The sequence below is a fragment of the Mus caroli genome, chromosome 1 (genome assembly GCF_900094665.2).
Source record: "Mus caroli chromosome 1, CAROLI_EIJ_v1.1, whole genome shotgun sequence".
In the NCBI taxonomy this organism is placed as follows: domain Eukaryota; kingdom Metazoa; phylum Chordata; class Mammalia; order Rodentia; family Muridae; genus Mus; species Mus caroli.
In genome coordinates this window covers 41,980,887-41,999,960 of record NC_034570.1, presented here as the reverse complement: position 1 = coordinate 41,999,960, position 19,074 = coordinate 41,980,887, and the positions used below count along the sequence as shown (strand labels likewise).

Here is a 19,074-nt window from a genome sequence, read left to right as displayed (position 1 = left end):
GCAGATAGTCCAAGCTAACATGTAAGGATTTTATGGGTGATCTGTTTCATGTTTTATATGCACCATTTTATTTTGCTTGAGAAACAAAATTAGAAATAGAGAAGGAACTCTGAAAATAATATAGCCCATCTACCCACACCCACATATATATGAGAGAACTAAATTATAACAAGGTTAAATGGTTTGTCCAAACTCACAAAACCTGAAGAGAAACTCCTGTCTCCTAATTTCTATGCTTATGAAAGTTGTATTTTACTATGCCTCCCTAAACACATAGTGTGAAGAAAAAGTAACACAGAAAAAAAACAATTTTTAATCACTATTTTTACAAATAGATGGATAATCACATTCATTTAGAAACAGGCACTGGAGCAATGGCTTAAGAGTTAAGAGCAACAAAGGCTGATCTTCCAGAGCACCCAGGTTCCATTCCCAGAACCCACATCGTGGCTCACAAGCAACTGAAATTCCACTCTAGGGGATCCAACACCTCTTCTGCCTTTGGGAGGCACTGCACACCTATCAGCTGGACAGACATGTCAGCACACCACCAAAGCACATAAATAAAATAGACAACTATTATAAATGGCCTTCAAATGCATGTTTAGAACAGCACGATTCAATATTGACACAAAAGTTCCCACTGGATACTTTAGACTGATGCATGAGAATGCCAAGTCATGACCACAGTTCTCATGATATTATTCAGTTGTAATGACTATTGTTTGAGAAGGCACTATCAAATATGTGGTTAATTTTAGTCAACTCTTTGTCTCTCAGACCAGTGTGTTTTGGTAAGCAGGCCTGTAACGTGGTGTTCTGTGGATCTCTTTGCATGCTGTCTGTCTGCAGGAAGCACTCAGTAAGATGACACAGATAGTGAATGAGACAGACCTGCTCATGAACAGCATGCTTCTAGAAGAGCTGCAGGACTGGAAGAAGCGGCAGCAGATTGCCTGCATTGGTGGCCCGCTCCACAACGGGCTGGACCAGCTTCAGAACTGGTAAAGCGATTAACTTTAGTTTCTAGTGAAAACCACAGGAAGCACGGGCTGCAGTTGCTCAGTGAGAGTGCAGTCTACACCAAGCTGGGGACTACTGAGCAGGAGGGAGCCCCTGTCTTACGTTCTCAGCTTGCCTCCTTTGGGAAGAAAAAGGAAGCATTTCCCATACATAAGAATTGATCAATAAGCAAACATGATATCTTAAAAGACTCTAGTGACTTTTTTGAAGCCTATAATGCATATCATTAAGGGTACAATAAACATTAGCTTCAAAACTCTGAAAAACAACTTTTTAAAATGTGTGTCTTATGGTATAAGCTCAACATTTAGTTTTATATTTTCAAATACATTAACTTTGTGAAAGATGTTGGTCAAAGATGCAAAATTTCAGTAGGAAAGAGGAATAAGTTTAGGAAATCTACCATACACCATGATGACTGTAGTTACCAATATGTTATATACTTGAAAATTACTACATAGAATTTCTGTTCTTACAAAAAGAAGGTTATGGGAGACAATGCATATTTTTTAAATTTTCATTTGGCCATGCTTCAGTATATAAACATAGCAAAACATCATGTATAAAACTACAAATATACACAATGTTTATTGGCCAGTTAAAAAGTAAGTTAAGCTAGGTATGGTAACAGGGGAGTCATGCAAGTTCTAAGCCTACTTGGTCTACAGAGCAAGACCCTTTACAAAACTAACAGTACAACAGGACATCGCTACCTAATATGCAGATAAGCCGTTAAATGTAGATACCATCTTTTCACATAAAAGGATAAAAATGTTGATAAGGTTTTCTGACTCATAACTGCAAAATAAAACGATCTGGCTGAGAGAACAATTGAAAAATATAAGGAGAAACAAAAATCATTCAGTTACCATTAAAAATTGCTTTCTAAGAGATAATTCACGAAAATGGAAAATCGCCATACACCATACCTCAGGTTTCCTTCTCAAGGGAAGTAAAGATGTGGGCTCACTTTCCAACACACTGATTTCCCTCAATTCTCTAAACCCAAAGTACTCAACTGTGAAAACAAGACAAGCAACACAGGGAGTAATGAAAGCCACAAATTGATGGGACCTGCCACAGCTCCCTCCCTGGTCCTTCCTGTGTACTTGAGAAAGAGTTGCCCGGGAGACTGCTGAGAGATGCTCTGCTCCTCTAACTGTAGACCCTGTCCTCTTCCCCTTCCTCTTCCTCTGTTTCGGTCTTTCTAATTCTTCTCTATTCTGACCTAATCCTCACCTCCATTTCTAAGCCAAGATCAGCACACAGCAGCGTTGCACTTGAGTATCAAAGGCTTCCCAAACACTAATTTGTGCTAGAATGACTAAGTCATCACTTCCCACTAACACTTAGGAGTTGCAAATGTGTATAGAGCGGAGGGAGGTGAATTTTACACAATAACATTCTTCATGTCCTATACTCTGTATTTTAAATTGGTCTGTCTCTGTCTTTTAGTGGGAGCCATATTCTTAATATGCATACTTAACAGGATCTAAAGGCCAATTAAAAGAAATTTGGTTCCAGATGTTGACAATATTTCATAAAGGATGCTATAAATTGAAAGCACAAATTAGAAAATATTGAACATAATTCATATTCAGGAAGAAAGGGGTTAGGAAAAAATAAATAATTGTCAGTGATCATAATTTTAATTAATTTAACAATCACTTAATCATTTATTACTTATGAAATATGATCAGTTGCTAAACTAGCTTGATCGTTAAGTAGGGAAGGGAAAAAAAAACCCTCTCATTTGCTGTTCAATAGCTTTACCCTACTGGCAGAGAGTCTTTTCCAACTCAGACAGCAACTGGAGAAACTACAGGAGCAATCTACCAAAATGACCTATGAAGGGGATCCCATCCCTGCTCAAAGAGCACACCTGCTGGAAAGAGCTACCTTCCTGATCTACAATCTTTTCAAGAAGTAAGTGAATCACAAGGATTGTAGACCTCCCTCAGCATGGAGCTGTGGGGATACCCTGGGGTGGAGGGACAGTAGAGAATATTGCCTCCAGAAAGCCATGATAGCACCCCAGAGAGTTCCATCTACATTTCCACTCTTTGCTTCTTAATCACCACCTCTTCTCCCAGCAGCTGACTCAGTTTTCCATAAGGTAATAACCCATCCCCCACCTCCCACGCAGTTTTCACATTTTAACAAAGACTTCTTTCTTCTTGAGTATGTAGCTACACTCAAGAAGGGTGCAAAGCACTTTGTGTAAGATCACTGAAGAAAAAATTCTAATACACACCAGAAGTCCCAATACTCAGTCCAAAGTGATAAAAATTAAGTCTCTTTTTTGTTGTACAGGATGAACATGGACCTGTATTGAGTCCATTGGAGCAATTAAGAATTACTACTCTTAGCTGAGCAGTGGTGGTGCGCGTCTTTAATCCTGAAACTTGAGAGGCAGAGGGGCAGAGGAGGGGCAGAGGAGGGGCAGAGGGGCAGAAAGACAGAGGCAGCCTGATTTACAGAGTTCCAGGACAGCCATGGTTACACAGAGAAATCCTAATTTGTAAAATAAAAACAAAAGAAGAAAGAAAGAGGAAAGGAAGGAAGGAAGGAAGGAAGGAAGGAAGGAAGGAAGGAAAAAGAAAGAAAGGAAGAAAGAAAGAAAGAAAGAAGAAAGAAAGGAAAGAAAGAAAGAAAGAGAAGAAAGAGAGAGAGAAGAAAGAGAGAGAGAAAGAAGAAAGGAAAAAGGAAGGACGGAAAGAGAGGAAGGATGGAGAGAGAGATCACTAATTAGGAATGATCTTCAGGCCTTTTTTTCTATCACTTATACTAATGATCTGAGAAGTTGCTAGGGAGATTGGAGTGGAATGGGGATTTCAGCATCTCCTAGGTGTAAAATGTTTGGACTCTTAAGAGAAAATAGAGAAAACCCTATTTCTCTAGGTTTGAGCTGTCAATATTTTTTAATGTTTTCACATGATATTTCCTTTTTATCTAGCTCATTTGTGGTCGAGCGACAGCCATGCATGCCAACGCACCCTCAGAGGCCGATGGTACTTAAAACCCTCATTCAGTTCACTGTAAAACTGAGGTAGGCAGAACACACTCTTTCCTTTTATGTCTGTGGCGCTGTAGCCACTGCTAATTAAGGCGCCTTGCATGCAGCTGCTCCTCATAGAGCACCTGCTGGGAGCCCAGTGCTGAACTTTGGTAAATCCCTGCCGAAATGGTATGATGAGAACTTGCTTGTCAAGTGCATGACAACGTGGGAAATTAATGAAGACATGAGGGATATTAGCATGAAAGTATGCAATCATAATACCAGGCACTCTGGGATTAATTGCTGAAAAGGTTAGTGTGGAAAAAGACTTGGAAAGACAGAAGGGAGGATTGCAGGAGAGCGAGCGTATAGAAGTAATGGCTCTGAGTCTGTTTTGGAACAGAGTGGAGCAGGGAGAAACAGAATACAAAAGCCAGATGGGGGCAGGCTGTAGAAGGCTTTGAATATACCGGAAATGCAGTAGCACACTCTTCCCCTGTGATTACCTGGTAAGTGGCTTAATGGGGGTCCCACAAAAACTCTGAACAGCGCAGCTTTCAGCATATCCTTGCAGAGTGCCTTATTTAGAGACATGTGGGACCTGTAGAATTTTAGGTGGTTTCTTATATATTTGGTATTCTCAGAATCAAAACTTGGGTTTTCTCTAGGAAACTTAAGATAATGTTAGTCTTACTTTCAAAGAGTTCTATCGTGCTTTAAAATCCATCCCAAAGCTGCACATAGTCACCTCTGGAAGTCCCAGCAAATTAAAGAAGTCTGTTTATTCCGCGGGAGAGAGCAACTGAAGGTTCTCTTGGCAGGATTATTGATCTCATAGTAGCGTTGGAACCCAATTGTTAAAGGGAAGGCGCTTTTCAATTTGCATTTCAAAACCCCTAATTAAACCTCTCAGTCAATTTCTTCATGTGAATTCTGTGTCCAAGATACAAGGACAGACACAGAGGGCTAGCCAGGTTCTTTTTAAAAATGTGGTTCTCAAAACTTGTTCATTCCCCATCTCAGTGCCTCTATAGAACCCAGGACACCGTAACACTAAAAGTAGGGTGAGGAGTAATGGATAGCCATCCGTGCAGATGGAAGGATGCTGAAAATACTTTAGGAGAAGAAGAGGCGGTAACAAGGATTGTCTAGCAAAACCTTCTGAGCAGAAGAGGTGCCTGAGTTGGTAGCACTTTGCACTAGTTTGAGATGCTGCCAGAGGATAGATCACTATCCTGGTGTGGGCATCCTGTCTTCCTCTTCAGCTTGGATCCTCATCTTTCTTTCTTGAACTTTGTACCCACTATCTTGCTAGACCATGCAAAGCTTTCCCCCTACAGCTTCTCTCTGCCAAAGCATTGTGCTCCCCTGTTTCATAGGGAAGGTAATATGGAGATTCTACGTTCCTCATTGTGACCCTCTACTACAGTTCCTCATGTTGTGATGACCCCCCACCATAAAATTACTTTGTTGCTACTTCCATAACTGTAATTTTGCTGCTGTTATGAATTATAGTGTAAATATCTGATAAGTGACCCCCAAAGGAATCTCAAGCCCACGGCTCTAGGCTCAATCATCAGGAGTCTCTTCTGGAGCCAATTAAGGAAGAAGATGTAAAAGAAAAAATATTGTCCATATTCTGAGACCACCCTCTTCACCATCTACTACCCATCTTACACTTCATTCACACTGCTCTGGAACCAACTTTGTGTTTCATGCAAGATTTTAAGGGCCCTTTGTTTCATTGCATGCACAGCTTTGCCTGGGCCGTGGATGAGCTCTGGTTTCCTCCATACTATATACATCTCATCTGATGATCTGGATTCTTTTCTTTTACACATAGCCATGCCCAACTTTCTCCCTTAGCCAATCTTTGCTACATGAATTTTCAGGTATCTGAGTTTCTATTCAATGCACATAAGGAGCTCGGTATATGTTGAATGAGTGTATAAGGCGTGGGATGGATGTATGCATGAATGAGTAGGTAAGTGAATGACTGGATATGTTTGCAGCTGCATGGAACCCACAGACATAAGCGCACTATGGGATACCTTGGGGACTTGGGGATAGAAAGCAAAAAAAAAAAAAAAAGATATAAAGGCTGACATCAAAAGAAGGAATTCGAGGAATTCTTAACTGTACTTGATTTGTTCCTTGCAAGTTCAGCTTTTATTTTTAACTTGTGAGCATATTTACTCCTGTGAAAATATATTACTATGCTTGAAACTACAAATAAAATAAAATTGGAACTTTCTATATTCATTTTAGAAGTGTGGTCTTTCACCATAAAAATTCTCAAAAATATTTAGTTTTGCTGTGTTTACAAAGTATTTGTTTCTGGAGTAGGAGAAGATAGAGTCATGTTTGGAGACTTGCAAAGAAATTTTTTTACATATGTCATCCAGATTCCAACCCAAACCTACAGCTGTTTTTCAGAAGGGGCCAATGTATTATCTAATACCTATCAACTGAGAAAATGTGCACATAGCAAGAGTGATTGTCAACAGTGATATTGACTGGTACCAGTAAAGTCACAGAGCAAACTAAACAGGTTTTTTACATTTTAAAGTACATTAACATATAAGTGGAGATAATGTAGTGATATATATATATATACACATATATATGAATGATAGAATTATATTTAATTATTTAAATATAAAAAAACCTTTTTAACATTTTCAACTTTTTATCTTTGACTCTTTATTCCTGTCTCTTTCTAGATTACTAATAAAATTGCCAGAACTAAACTATCAGGTGAAAGTAAAGGCGTCCATTGACAAGTAAGCTTCCTAATTTAACTTGAAAGATGGCAAAGAAAGATTGGTTCAAATTCTTATACGATAATTTTGAATGTTTTCATTTTATTGCTTTTATTTTACATATCACTCTAAATATTTGACTTCAAGTTCAAATATTTAACTGAACTCTGTAAAGATTTCATTTTTAAAATTTTACTATAAAATTTAGAGGATACTCCATGTGTACAATTTGAAGTCATCTAGAAATATCTTCTCAGATCTAATAAACAGCTCATTTTAAAGTGTCTTCTTGGTTTTACAGGAATGTTTCAACTCTAAGGTAAGATATTTACTTTGTAGTTTTGTTTTGTTTTCTTAAGTATGTGTTGACATGAAACCATTTTAAAAGCAAAGATTTTTCTCCCTAGCAATAGAAGATTTGTGCTTTGTGGAACTCACGTCAAAGCTATGTCCAGTGAGGAATCTTCCAATGGGAGCCTCTCAGTGGAGTTTAGACATTTGGTAAGAAGCAAGTGAGACCACAACTATGTTCCTCCCCCAGCTTTGTTAACAGGCCATATAATTCAGAATATTTTGTTGTGTTTCTTTCATGAGATCAAGTACCACAGTGCGAAACAAAGCATACCACCATAAAAAAACTAACACAGTAGAAAAAACATGAAGCCAGAACTCAGACAGTGAGTTTTTAACAGTAGCAATGCAGAGCTGCATGCACTCATGGTGACTGGCCAGTGTTCATCATAAAAGCAGTAGAGATCTAGGTTAAAATGCAGAAAAGTTCTGGTTTCATTTTTAAAGTCCCCCAGGAAGTGACACCCAATAACGTGTAGCAGAAAGCACTTTCAATTCACAACAGCTTGGGCTGTTCTTGGGATGTCCCAACACATCATTGTATGTTGTATAGTCTACCTTGGAGTTTTCTAGAAAGCTCTGGTCCCTGCCCCCCATCCTAGGCTTCTTCTTCAACTAGATTCTCTTCTCTCTCTCTCTCTCTCTCTCTCTCTCTCTCTCTCTCTCTCACACACACACACACACACACACACACACACACAGAGAGAGAGAGAGAGAGAGAGAGAGAGAGAGAGAAGAGAGAGAGTTCTTAGATTCCCAAAGACCCTATGCTTCTTGACAGAGGCATGCTATTTTTCTGGTTTATTAATTAACACCTACCCAGTGCCCACCTGGATGTTTGACACCACTGAATCAGCTTTAAGGGTTCACTTTCAGAAATATCAAGCTGGTTATCAGAAATACTTCTACCAGCTATATATATATATATATATATATATATATATATATATATATATATAAAATCATTTGGTGTTTAGTTTGGTTTTCAGTCTTAACTTGTGTTGGATCTCAGCAGGTAAGTGAAGTTTCAGTGACTGAGACAATAGGAGTTGTTGTTAAAGAAGCCAACCTCCACCTTTGACTGTGACAGTGAAGCCGTAGGAGTGACTGAGTTGATGTGTTACTGATAATGATGCTCCGTCTAAATGCTATTATTTTCTTTCTCAAAGCAACCCAAGGAGATGAAGTGCAGTACTGGGAGTAAAGGAAACGAGGTAGGAAACGCTGACTCAGGGTTCTCCTAGGAAACCGTCCTCTAGCATTCGCTTCTCTTAAACCGCTTAATTGTATATAAAATCAAAACTGTGTTTCCCTGACTATAAACCTAAAGCTTGCTTGTTGCAGATAATATGGAAATGCTTAAAGAGGAAAATGAAAATAAGACACCATATTTCTCTGAAGAGAAATCATTGACCTTCTGATATATCAGTCAATCTTCTGTTTATAGATCTAAGCCTCAAAAAGATCTGCCACATACAGTGTTTCATAACTTTTGAAGGACATAGCTGCACATGGCTAACAGCTGTCTGTCATGTCCAGTCCTTTTAGAGAATGTGATTCAGAATGTTACCTTATAGCCAGAGAGTGGTGGTGATGCCTTTATCACAGCAGTAGAGAGGGAGAGGCAGGTGGATTTTTGTGAATTCAAGGCCAGCCTGGCCAGAGAGAGTTCCGTGACAGTCAGGGCTACACAGAGAAAGCGTGTCTTGAAAGCCCACCTCCAACTTTAATTATGTTTTATAGAGATGCCATGTTTCTTTAATTAGCTCTCTCTTTTATAGAAAACTATCTTAAAATCATTCCCTTTCCCACAGATGTGAAGTAAGATTAAAAAATTATGGTATATTACAAAAAATCATAACTGAAAAATAATTATTGATTGTATAGTATCAGTTACTTTGTCCTGTAAGGTTCGTATTTCACCAAGTGAACTGGACAAACTGAAGCTTGCCCGAGCAATCAGGTCTGAGCAATCAGGTCTGAGCAATCAGGTCTGAGCAATCAGGTCTGAGCAGTAAACTGGTGGAATCCCAGGCTAGATGTGATCATGAAGGCCATCTTCTCAGTTGGCCTAGAAAATTAGTCATTATAGTTTTGATCTTCAAGTTTGAATATAGGAAGACAGGGGCTAGAGAAATGGCTCAGCAGGTAAGAGCACTGACTGTTCTTCCAGAAGTCCTGAGTTCAATTCCCAGCAACCACATGGTGGCTCACAACCATCTGAAATGGGAGCTGATGCCCTCTTCTGGTGTCTGAAGAGAGCAATAGTGTACCATATACATTAAATAAATTAAATAAATAAATAAATAAATGTTTTTTAAAAAGAATATAAGAAGTCTAAATTTGAATCCACATTTCCAACAGTGACTGAAAATGTTATCTTTGGAAAAACACATGATAAAGAAATGTTCCACCTTTTATGTTCTAAGTGATGACAAATGACACCTCACACACCTTGCTCAGAGCCTGCTGAGGTGAACCTGAGTACTCAAAGCAGTTGTCAGCAGTAAAGGCATGTTACAATACAGTCTCTACAGATTCAGTCACCTGGCTTTATAGTCATAGCTCTGAAGGCAAAGATGGTTAAATCATATGGAAGAACTTTGTAAGTCCAGCATCTAATGGCAGTTCTCTCTCTCTCTCTCTCTCTCTCTCTCTCTCTCTCTCTCTCTCTCTCTCTCCTCTCTCTCTCTCTGTGTGTCTTCCTTTCTTTTCCCTCCTCTCCATCTCTCCCTCTCCCTCAGTCTCTCTGTCTCTGTCTCTCTCTCTCTCTCAGACCACATGACTCACCACAAAGGTTTAATGTGCAGTCCTGTTCCCTTCCTGTGAACTCTTCATTGTCTCAGCCGCACCTTTGGAACCGCTCTCTCCCATGGCCCTGTGGAAGTTGAGCCATGCTCCTTCCTGATTTGAGTCGCTGCTGAAGGCAGAACCTCAAGTGCATCTTTCCTCCCAGCCACTGCACATAGAATGGAGCTTTTGAGTTGGAGCGTTCTAGCAAAATAAATAAGAGGAATTCTTTTCCATGCAGGTTTTTCTAAATTTCCTGAACCATTCTTATAAAAAACACTATAAACAAAAGCCCATTACACACATCTCGGTGGAATTTTGAACACAGTTGTAATATTTCATTCAGCCTGACATCCCTGAATGTTATTATTTACAAATCTGAACAAACCAAGCACAATTATTTTTCTTAAGCAAAACATATCCGATGGGAATACATCCAAATAGTTCAACTCTTGCAGTACATTGTCATCTTTACCAACGTGAGATAAAAATTCGTACTAGGATTTCCTTAGAGACATAGCTATAAGTAAATCATCTTCTATAGAAAACCCAAGCACTGTCTTATTAGTAATGTCTACTTATATTGCTTTGAATTTATGTCCTCTTATTTTCCAGTTGATAACAAAATCATACAGCCATACAATGACTTTGCTTTTTTTATTTTTTCAAGTTTGTTAAAGCGGGGCTATTGTGTTTACGATATTCTTTGAGCTCCCCCTATTGATAGAATCTTAGTATGGTGTCAAGGCACATTTAGAACAAGCCACTGGCTCAAACACTGTTTTGTGTGCTTAAGACACAGTTGACTGGTATGAAACATGTCGAGAAAGATGATCCATTCGTCAGGGGGTTGATCAGTAGAAATGACCACAGAAAGGAAAGAGAGAAGAATAGTTGGTATATAAGGTGGAGGTGTTCATAAACTCACGGGGCGAATGATTGTAGTAACACACTTTAGGAAGATAGGAAGCAAGGATAGCATGACCTTATTTTCAAGCTTCAAAGGTTTCTATTGCTTATCTATGAGCACCTGCAGCAAGTGGGCATACTCTACTGAGAATTCATGTAACAGTAGCTCCTGGTATATACTCTGGCGTTAACACTGCTAAATGGGTAGCATACGTATTCAAGTCAACTTCCCTCAAGTTTGCACCAGGCAGTTAATGAATCTTGTTGGCCTTGACTGGTTCCATCCTTCTTGGATCCATCCCTTTGGGATCTTACAGTCTCTGGGAGGGTGGAGCCCCTCACCTCACACATGGCCTGCTATACTAGCTCAGAAGTGGGAGCAATTTCAGCCTAGACTCTTGCCAAGCCTGGAAGGAAATTAACATAACATTTCTTTAAGAAATGTGACTGCCCTTTCTCTGCTGGGTTCTACTCCTTCCCCCTTTCCACCCATGCTATGCCTCTGGGGAATATGAAAACAGCAATTGGAGTGATTGGGCTCTGCTTTTCAAGCCACTGTCGTCCTCTCATTTTTTTCTTTAATCTACAGAACATGGTTAATGTTACCCTACACTTCTAAGGTTGTTGACAGAACCAAAGAACAGTGTGTGAGTTATTGGTGGTGTGGGGGCATAGGTTGGTTGTGGTTCTTACAGATCAGGAATTTGTGCTGCCTGCTTGATGGAGACCAGGTATTATGTTGATGAGAGCTCACAACCAGAGACTTGAACCCCTATAGATCTTCCTCTTTCTCTGGTCATGAGCCATACACATGCTTAGCTGGAGAGATGGCCTCTTTCATGGGACTCAGGCCACAACTCCAATCTGCATGCAGATCTGTCCCTGAAACCTCAGACTATGTTTCTATATGCCCCCTTTGGGAAACTTCTTGTTTTTTGAGTCCACCATAAGGTTCCCTACACCGATCCTACTATTAGCACACACACACACACACACACACACACACACACACACCACCTTGGGTTCTTAAGTTGTGCTTTTGTGATTGTGAGACTCATGGATGACTGCTAACTGACAAGGGGTGTTAAGGAGATAAGGATGTCTCCAATCTCTCCTAGATTTAAAGCACCCTGTAACTAGCTTTAAGCTTAGGCAAAGGGAGGACATAGCCTGACACTCATTCTTTTCCCAAAGGTCCAGGGAACCAAACAGGAGCTTCAGGAATTCCCTTCTGTAGTTAAAGCTAGGCCAACAGCTTTGCTTGTGCCCAGACTACTTCATAACTCAACTACCTGCTTTTTCTATTCTAAGCCATGCCATGTCATGTGACTGGTTACCTGGTCCTCAGTTTCATACAACTGTCTTCTGTGTCCCAGGTGAATCTCTCTGCCTGATTGTCTCCCAGAATCCCCCCTCTCTGTCATCTATCTCTATCTCTGCTGGAAGACCCACCTTCTCATTCTGCCTCAGGTCATTGGCCATGGTCTTTTTTATTGATAGGTAAAAACTTCCACACTTTGCACATATGATTCCCTCTACACCCTCCCCACTGCCTTGGACTGGAGATTAAACTGTGTCACTCTGGGTCAGTTTTACTTAATCTTTTTTACAGATGGGAGCATGGATAGGAAAAATTTAAAATATGTTTTGATGTTTAATAACACAAAGCAAGGACGTTCCAGTCAGTAAGATGGCTCCGTGGGTAAAGAAACTTGTCACCAAGCATGAGGAAACCCATGTTCAGCAACTCCCACAAGTTGTCCTCTGACTTCCCTGCTCAAGTAATGGCACACACCCCAAAACTCAATGGATAGAAAAGATAGTCTCTGATGCTTCTTTGTCTAAAATTTTACAGTCCTCAGTCGTAGGAAAGGGTAGGAGCTTTAGATTGTTTTAAATGAACTTTATATTTTTGTTTTGGAATACTTCAGAATTCCTTGAGGGTAGCAACTGCCTCCTTGTCCAACCTTTGTCCCTTCCCAGGAAGAGTCACCATGAGAAAAAAATAAATAAATGAAATTATTCTGTCATCTCTCAAGTGACCAGAATTTGAAGCAAGCACACGATCATGTAAAACAAGCATTCCCAAGCCCAGGCTTGCTGGCATTGTAGTCCCTCCAGATCGCTCTGTGTCAGCAGGCTTGACTGATAAGTGGTTTTAGCTAGAGACTGAAGTGTTGGTGAATCCAGGTGCTGGAAAGGTGTGAAGTACAAAGAAGCTATCAGTGAAGCCTGAGTAACAAGTTTCCCTTCACTAAACAGCCAAACAAATGTTCATTCATGGTTCAGTGTTCTCAAACACAGACGCTCTACTCATGACCCAACCAGCCCCAACAGTTCACAGCAAGCTGATTTTCTTTGAACTGATTAGAGGCCTTGTAAGTTTGCTTTAGGAGAAAAAAAATGGCATAAGTCTCTTCCTATAAGCGCAGCCTTCTGAGAGTGAAGCATCCATCCAGAACCCTTGTTGTACATGCTAAAGAACACTTGCCATTTCCATGAATTTCTTATGAGTCTGTGACTATGGGCCCTGGTACAATTGTACCAGTGGCCCCCTCTTCTCATTATTTCCCAGTAGGCAAGCTAGTTCTTAGCTTTGTTGTTGTTGTTTTCAACGTTCTAGATTAATATTTGCTGAAAGAATTGGTTCCTAAGTGCTGCAGTTTTCCCTGTGCTACATCAGTTATGGTTTGCTAAACAAGTGAAGGACTAGCACCATGGTGCACACCTGCAACCTCAGTAGTCAGAAGAGGGATCGAGGAGAGGGAAGACAGGGGAGTTCAAGGAACTCTTCAGTTCACAGCAAGTGTGAAGCGAGCCTAGGCTATAGGACACCCAGCAATCAAACAACCAAACACAAAGGAACAGACAAGAATTTCTTCTTTCTGGAGGAATTAATTATTGATTCATATTGCCTAGGATATGCTACAGCCAGGAGAAAAAATAACATAAGGCCATCTAGATATACCTTTCATTAGTTTGTATACTTTCTGCTATGCACAGTTCTAGTCATGTTCTTTAGACAATTGTCAAATTTCTTATTATTAAATATGTTTTTTTTAATCTATCATCATCTTGGGTAGTATCTTAGTCAGGGTTACTATTGCTGTGATACAACACCATGACCCAATGCAAACTGAGGAGGAAAGGGTTTATTCTAGTCATGGTTCCATAGAACAATTCATCGTCGAAAGCAGTGAGGGCCAGAGCTCAAGCAGGGCAGGAAGCTGAAGGATGGAGCTGATGCAGATGCCATGGAAAGATGCTGCTTACTGGCTTGCTCCCCATGCCTTGCTCAAACTGCTTTCTTTTTCTTTTCCTTTTTCCTTTTTTTTTTTTTGTCTTTTTTGTTTTCAATTTTTATTAGATATTTTCTTCATTTACATTTCAAATGCTATCCCGAAAGTCCCCTATACCCTCCTCCTGCCCTGCTCCCCTACCCATCCACTCCCACTTCTTGGCCCTGGTGTTCCCCTGTACTGGGGCATATAAAGTTTGCAAAACCAAGGGGCCTCTCTTCCCAATCATGGCCAACTAGGCTATCTTCTGCTACATATACAGGTAGAGACATGAGCTCTGGGGGTACTGGTTAGTTCATATTGTTGTTCTACTTATCGGGTTGCAGACCCCTTCAGCTCCTTGGATACTTTCTCTAGCTCCTCCCTTGGGGGCCCTGTGTTCCATCCAATAGGTGACTGTGAGCATCCACTTCTGTATTTGCCAGGCACTGCATAGCCTCATAAGAGACAGCTATATCAGGGTCCTTTCAGCAAAATCTTGCTGGCATATGCAATAGTGTCTGGGTTTGGTGACTGATTATGGGATGGATCCCCAGGTGGAATAGTCTCTGGATGGTCCATCCTTTTGTCTTAGCTCCAAACTTTGTCTCTGTAACTCCTTCCATGTGTATTTTGTTCACTATTCTAAGGAAGAATGAAGTATCCACACATTGGTCTTCCTTCTTCTTGATTTTCTTGTGCTTTGCAAATTGTATCTTGGGTATTCTAAGTTTCTGGGCTAATATCCACTTATCAGTGAGTGCATATCAAGTGACTTCTTTTGTGATTGGGTTACCTCACTTAGGATGATATCCTCCAGATACATCCATTTGCCTAAGAATTTCATAAATTCATTGTTTTTAATAGCTGAGTAGTACTCCATTGTGTAAATGTACCACATTTTCTGTATCCATTTCTCTGTTAGGGACACCTGGGTTCTTTCCAGCTTCTAGCTATTATAAATAAGGCTGCTATGAAAATAGTGGAGCATGTGTCCTTATTACCAGTTGGAACATCTTCTGGGTATATGCCCAGGAGAGGTATTGCTGGATCTTCCAGTACTTACTGCTTAATCTAATGGAGGCATTTTCTCAATTGAAGTTCCCTCCTGCTCTATGACTTAGCTTGTGTCAAGATAATGTAGTCAGCACACGTCATGAGGACAGCTTTTAGAACAGACATCAGTGGTTCTTCTTATCTGTAAAATGTTCTAAATCTGTGAGGGAAAGACCCCAGGACTGTGATATTGAATGGCATCTGGCTTGGATTGTATGGACAAAGTAATAGAGGCTTTGAATGATGGCCATGAAAGCACTGGAAATTAATGATGTCAGACTTCTTTTAGTCAGTCATGTGTGTTGGATATTGGCCACCTGCCATGTTTTGTTGTAAATGTGCACCATAATAGATCAGGGGATTTTACATAAACAACAGTAATTGGTTAGAATCACCAAGAAGATTTCTTATAATCCAGATTAAAACAAAACAGAACCCCAAAGCATGAAATTTTCCTCAAAGATAATAGACAACCCTGACTGTGACAATTGCTCTCTGGAAGCTTCATTTCTCATACTCTTAAAGTACAATAACACAATTTCCCCTCTCCTTCCTATCCTTCCATGTCCCTAACCCTGCTCCCTCCCACATGTATGTGTTCCAAGACCCTGTGTATCACACCTTTTACAATATCTGAGGAAGACATCTTTAATGGAGTCTTACATTCATACTTAATCATATAATTTAAGCTACAGACTAGAATGAGTAGTTGGCTTTTCTACTCTGTCAAATACAAATCATATCTGTGGTCTGTGCTTCTGACCAACACACAATAAATCAGGGTTCCCACAACCCACTTCTTGGGTTCAGTTAATTTACTGGAGAAGCCCACAGAACTCATTTCTATTTCCCAGTGTATCATAGAGGCTATTATAAAGGAAACAGTGATATGTAAGCCATGTAGAAGACATGTGGCAAGGACAGTGTCACGCCACTTTCCAGGAACCTCCATACCACTCAGACAGAACTGTCTCGTCTTGTCCTTTGGAGGTTTTGTGGAAGAATTAAGAGGGCATGGTTGATTGCATCATAGGCCACTGCAGATAATGAAGTCTCCTCCTCGAGAGTTTGAGGCTGGTGTGAAACTTCCAACTTGTAATCGTATGGTTAGTGACCCTGCCATCCAGCCCTCATCCAGCAAGTATATCCAGAAGACACAAGAGTCACTTCATCTGAAACAAACAAACAAACAAATGCTTTTGCCAAGAAATCACAAAGTTTGTGTGTGTGTCCGGAAGCAAAGTCAAAGAACAAATATTTGAATAAGGGAACCTTGAGGCTAACATGGTGGCCCACACCTTTAACCCAACACTTAGGGAACAGAGGCATGCAGATCTCTAAGAGTGAGAAGCCAACTTTGTCTGCATAGAGATTTCCAGATCAGCCTCAGCTGTATAAGACCCTATCTCAAAACAACAATAAAGGGTTCTTCTATCACCCTGTTTATATAAGCCATAGAAATCCTGTCCCAAGAACTAGAGACAGAGACTAATGTGCATATCTAATTATATCACAGGGTTATAGGATCTTGTATTCAGGAAGGCCTTTTCCAGCTATAGCCTTCTCTACAATAGATCTATAGAGACAAGGTCCACTCTAGGCACAAGGAAGGACCTACGAGTCATGATTGTCATTTGAGGCCCTTCACAGAAGTGCAAGAGAAGGCCATGGCCAATGAGCCAGAAGGTCCATGCCTTAGCCACACCACCATGTTCAGGTTGAACTCTGAGGTGCCAAGCTTGTCATCTAAGTTAGTTAAAGGCTATATGTTAAAGCCCTGGGGGAGGGGGCAGCGGCATTGTAACAGTTAACTTGATTTCTGGCTATTAAAGCATTGGGTTTTCATTTGCTTGCCTGCTAGAAGCCTCTCAAAATTTGCACATGCTTATCTACCAATGAACTGGATAAAACAAAGTAAAACAAAACAAACAAAAAAAACCCACTCCTTGATAAACATAAAATGAGAATTTAGGTTCCTCAGTCATCGTAGTAATCTTCACACGGTGGAAGCACTTTTCCTTGGAGCTAGTGAGGTTTTCTTAGTTGAAAATAGTTTTGTGTCCTAATAGACTCCAGTTACTTTGTCTTTCAACCAACCAAAAGGAAAACAGACTTCAAGGCTGTGCAGGGAAGGGAAATTGTCTACTTGGTATGTCTGTGTACTAAGAATGATTTTAGTGGTTGTCTAAGAGATTTGCAAGCAGCATTATATTATATATTGCTTTCTGCTAATCTGATGCAAAGTGACTCCAGTCTGCTCCTTTCACTACTTTCGGGCAATCAAACATACGATCTTGATCTTCTAGCCCAAGAGGAAAAGGCTTTTTCAATCTGTACTTTCCTTCTGAGTCCTAAGCCTAACACCCTCTGCATTATCAAACTTCTCATGCAATACTTATTCATATCATATTTGACTAATTTTTATTATTTCAAAGTGAACACAGTGAGTTCAGAATTTTTACTGATATTCGGTGTTATTCCCCGTTTCCCCCAGGGTGATTCTGTTCTCTCAGAACTCACCCGATGGTTCTAATTTAGACAAAGTCCATTTCTGTTCACTTGTTCCTAGGCTTATTTTATAAATGGTTTAAGTTTTCTATCATGAAAATGTCCCACGTCCTTTTTTTGGAGACTAAACGAAATGTTAATGGACCACATCAAGAATAATTGCTTTCCAAATCCTACCTGTAGTTCTTGTTAGAATGCAAAATCTGATTCTGTCAGGCTGGGCTCCCCCTCCTGTTTTTCCACTAAGCTTCCAGACAGTGACAGTTCTGCTGGTTGTAGGCATTAGCAAGTTACTGTAGGATGTCATCAGAGGAAAATGGCAATCTCTCTTCCAGTCATTCCCACCTAAACCTCTCCCTTGAACTCCCTTTTTGAGAGGTAAATGTAATTCTCGGATCTCTTGAGTTTTTAATTTTGCATATTAAATTCTTAAATTCTTTCCTGAACATAAGATTGTTATGGCTTTTTTTTTGTGGGATGAATTGATACATATAAATTTCCCTCTACTTTCATAAATTATACAAAGTAATTATAATTATATACAATTTAACATCTGAGTCAAGCAGCATGCTATGATTAGATCCCCACTCTTGCGTTGCTTTTAGTTTTCTCCGGATATAGTGGTTCCTTGAGTTTTTATCTAATTAACTTAAGAGCCTGTCGCTCCTGTATCCCCAAACTTCTCATCAGAAAGAGAAGCTTCGTTATTCGTGGCTAAGCTTGTCAATCTGGCCACTTCTTTATCTTTTGTTTTTCATGGCTATAGCCCCCGTTCCCATAGCTAGTGGAGTTTACTATTATTTAAGAATACAGCATTGACCTGATTTGGGCTATAATTTCTCCCTTCAATCTTCCCTGTTTACCTTCTAATTCTGTTGTATAATTATTACCTGGTCTGTTTTTATTTTGTTGTTTGGTTTTCTTTTCTATGTTATCTCTCCCCAATTCTTCTGGTTAGGTCTGTGTCCTCCTCTTTCTTAGCTTACTTTTATTTTATTTATTTATTTATTTATTTATTTATTTATTTATTTATTTATTGAGGGAAACTCTTCCAACAGCTTTCAGAGAGGAGATTTTCAGGAGCTAGCTTCCTGAGGCTTTGCATGTCTGAAACCCTTTTCATGGTCCCTCTTGACTGGTAGTTTGGATGGGTATAGAGTTCTGAGTTAGAAATAATTGTCTTCAGATGTTAAAAAATAAACACTCATTGTTCTCCAGTTATTTTATAATCTGATTCTCAGTCACTTACAAATGGTTCTTCATTTCTGTACTTCTGAAACCTCAGACTTCCTATCTAATCTGAGTTTCTAGAAGTTTACAGCAATGAGGGCTGTGGCTTTTCATTTACTCATTGTGATTGGTATCTCTTCAACTCTTGTACAGTTGATTGGTACAACTT

The 19,074-nt window shown here is 39.8% G+C and overlaps 1 protein-coding gene across 3 annotated transcripts in view; it reads left to right on the top strand.

The window, feature by feature from the left end:
• Stat4 (signal transducer and activator of transcription 4) overlaps positions 1 to 19,074 on the top strand; it is a 118,545-nt gene that overhangs the window by 87,622 nt on the left and 11,849 nt on the right. For all 3 annotated transcript variants that reach the window (XM_021161708.1, XM_021161725.1, XM_021161716.2), the window contains 7 exons: positions 853 to 1,004; positions 2,791 to 2,949; positions 3,980 to 4,072; positions 6,745 to 6,804; positions 7,085 to 7,102; positions 7,191 to 7,284; positions 8,304 to 8,348. In XM_021161708.1, the coding sequence (XP_021017367.1) occupies positions 853 to 1,004; positions 2,791 to 2,949; positions 3,980 to 4,072; positions 6,745 to 6,804; positions 7,085 to 7,102; positions 7,191 to 7,284; positions 8,304 to 8,348 (621 nt within the window). The remainder of the gene's footprint in view (positions 1 to 852; positions 1,005 to 2,790; positions 2,950 to 3,979; positions 4,073 to 6,744; positions 6,805 to 7,084; positions 7,103 to 7,190; positions 7,285 to 8,303; positions 8,349 to 19,074) is intronic.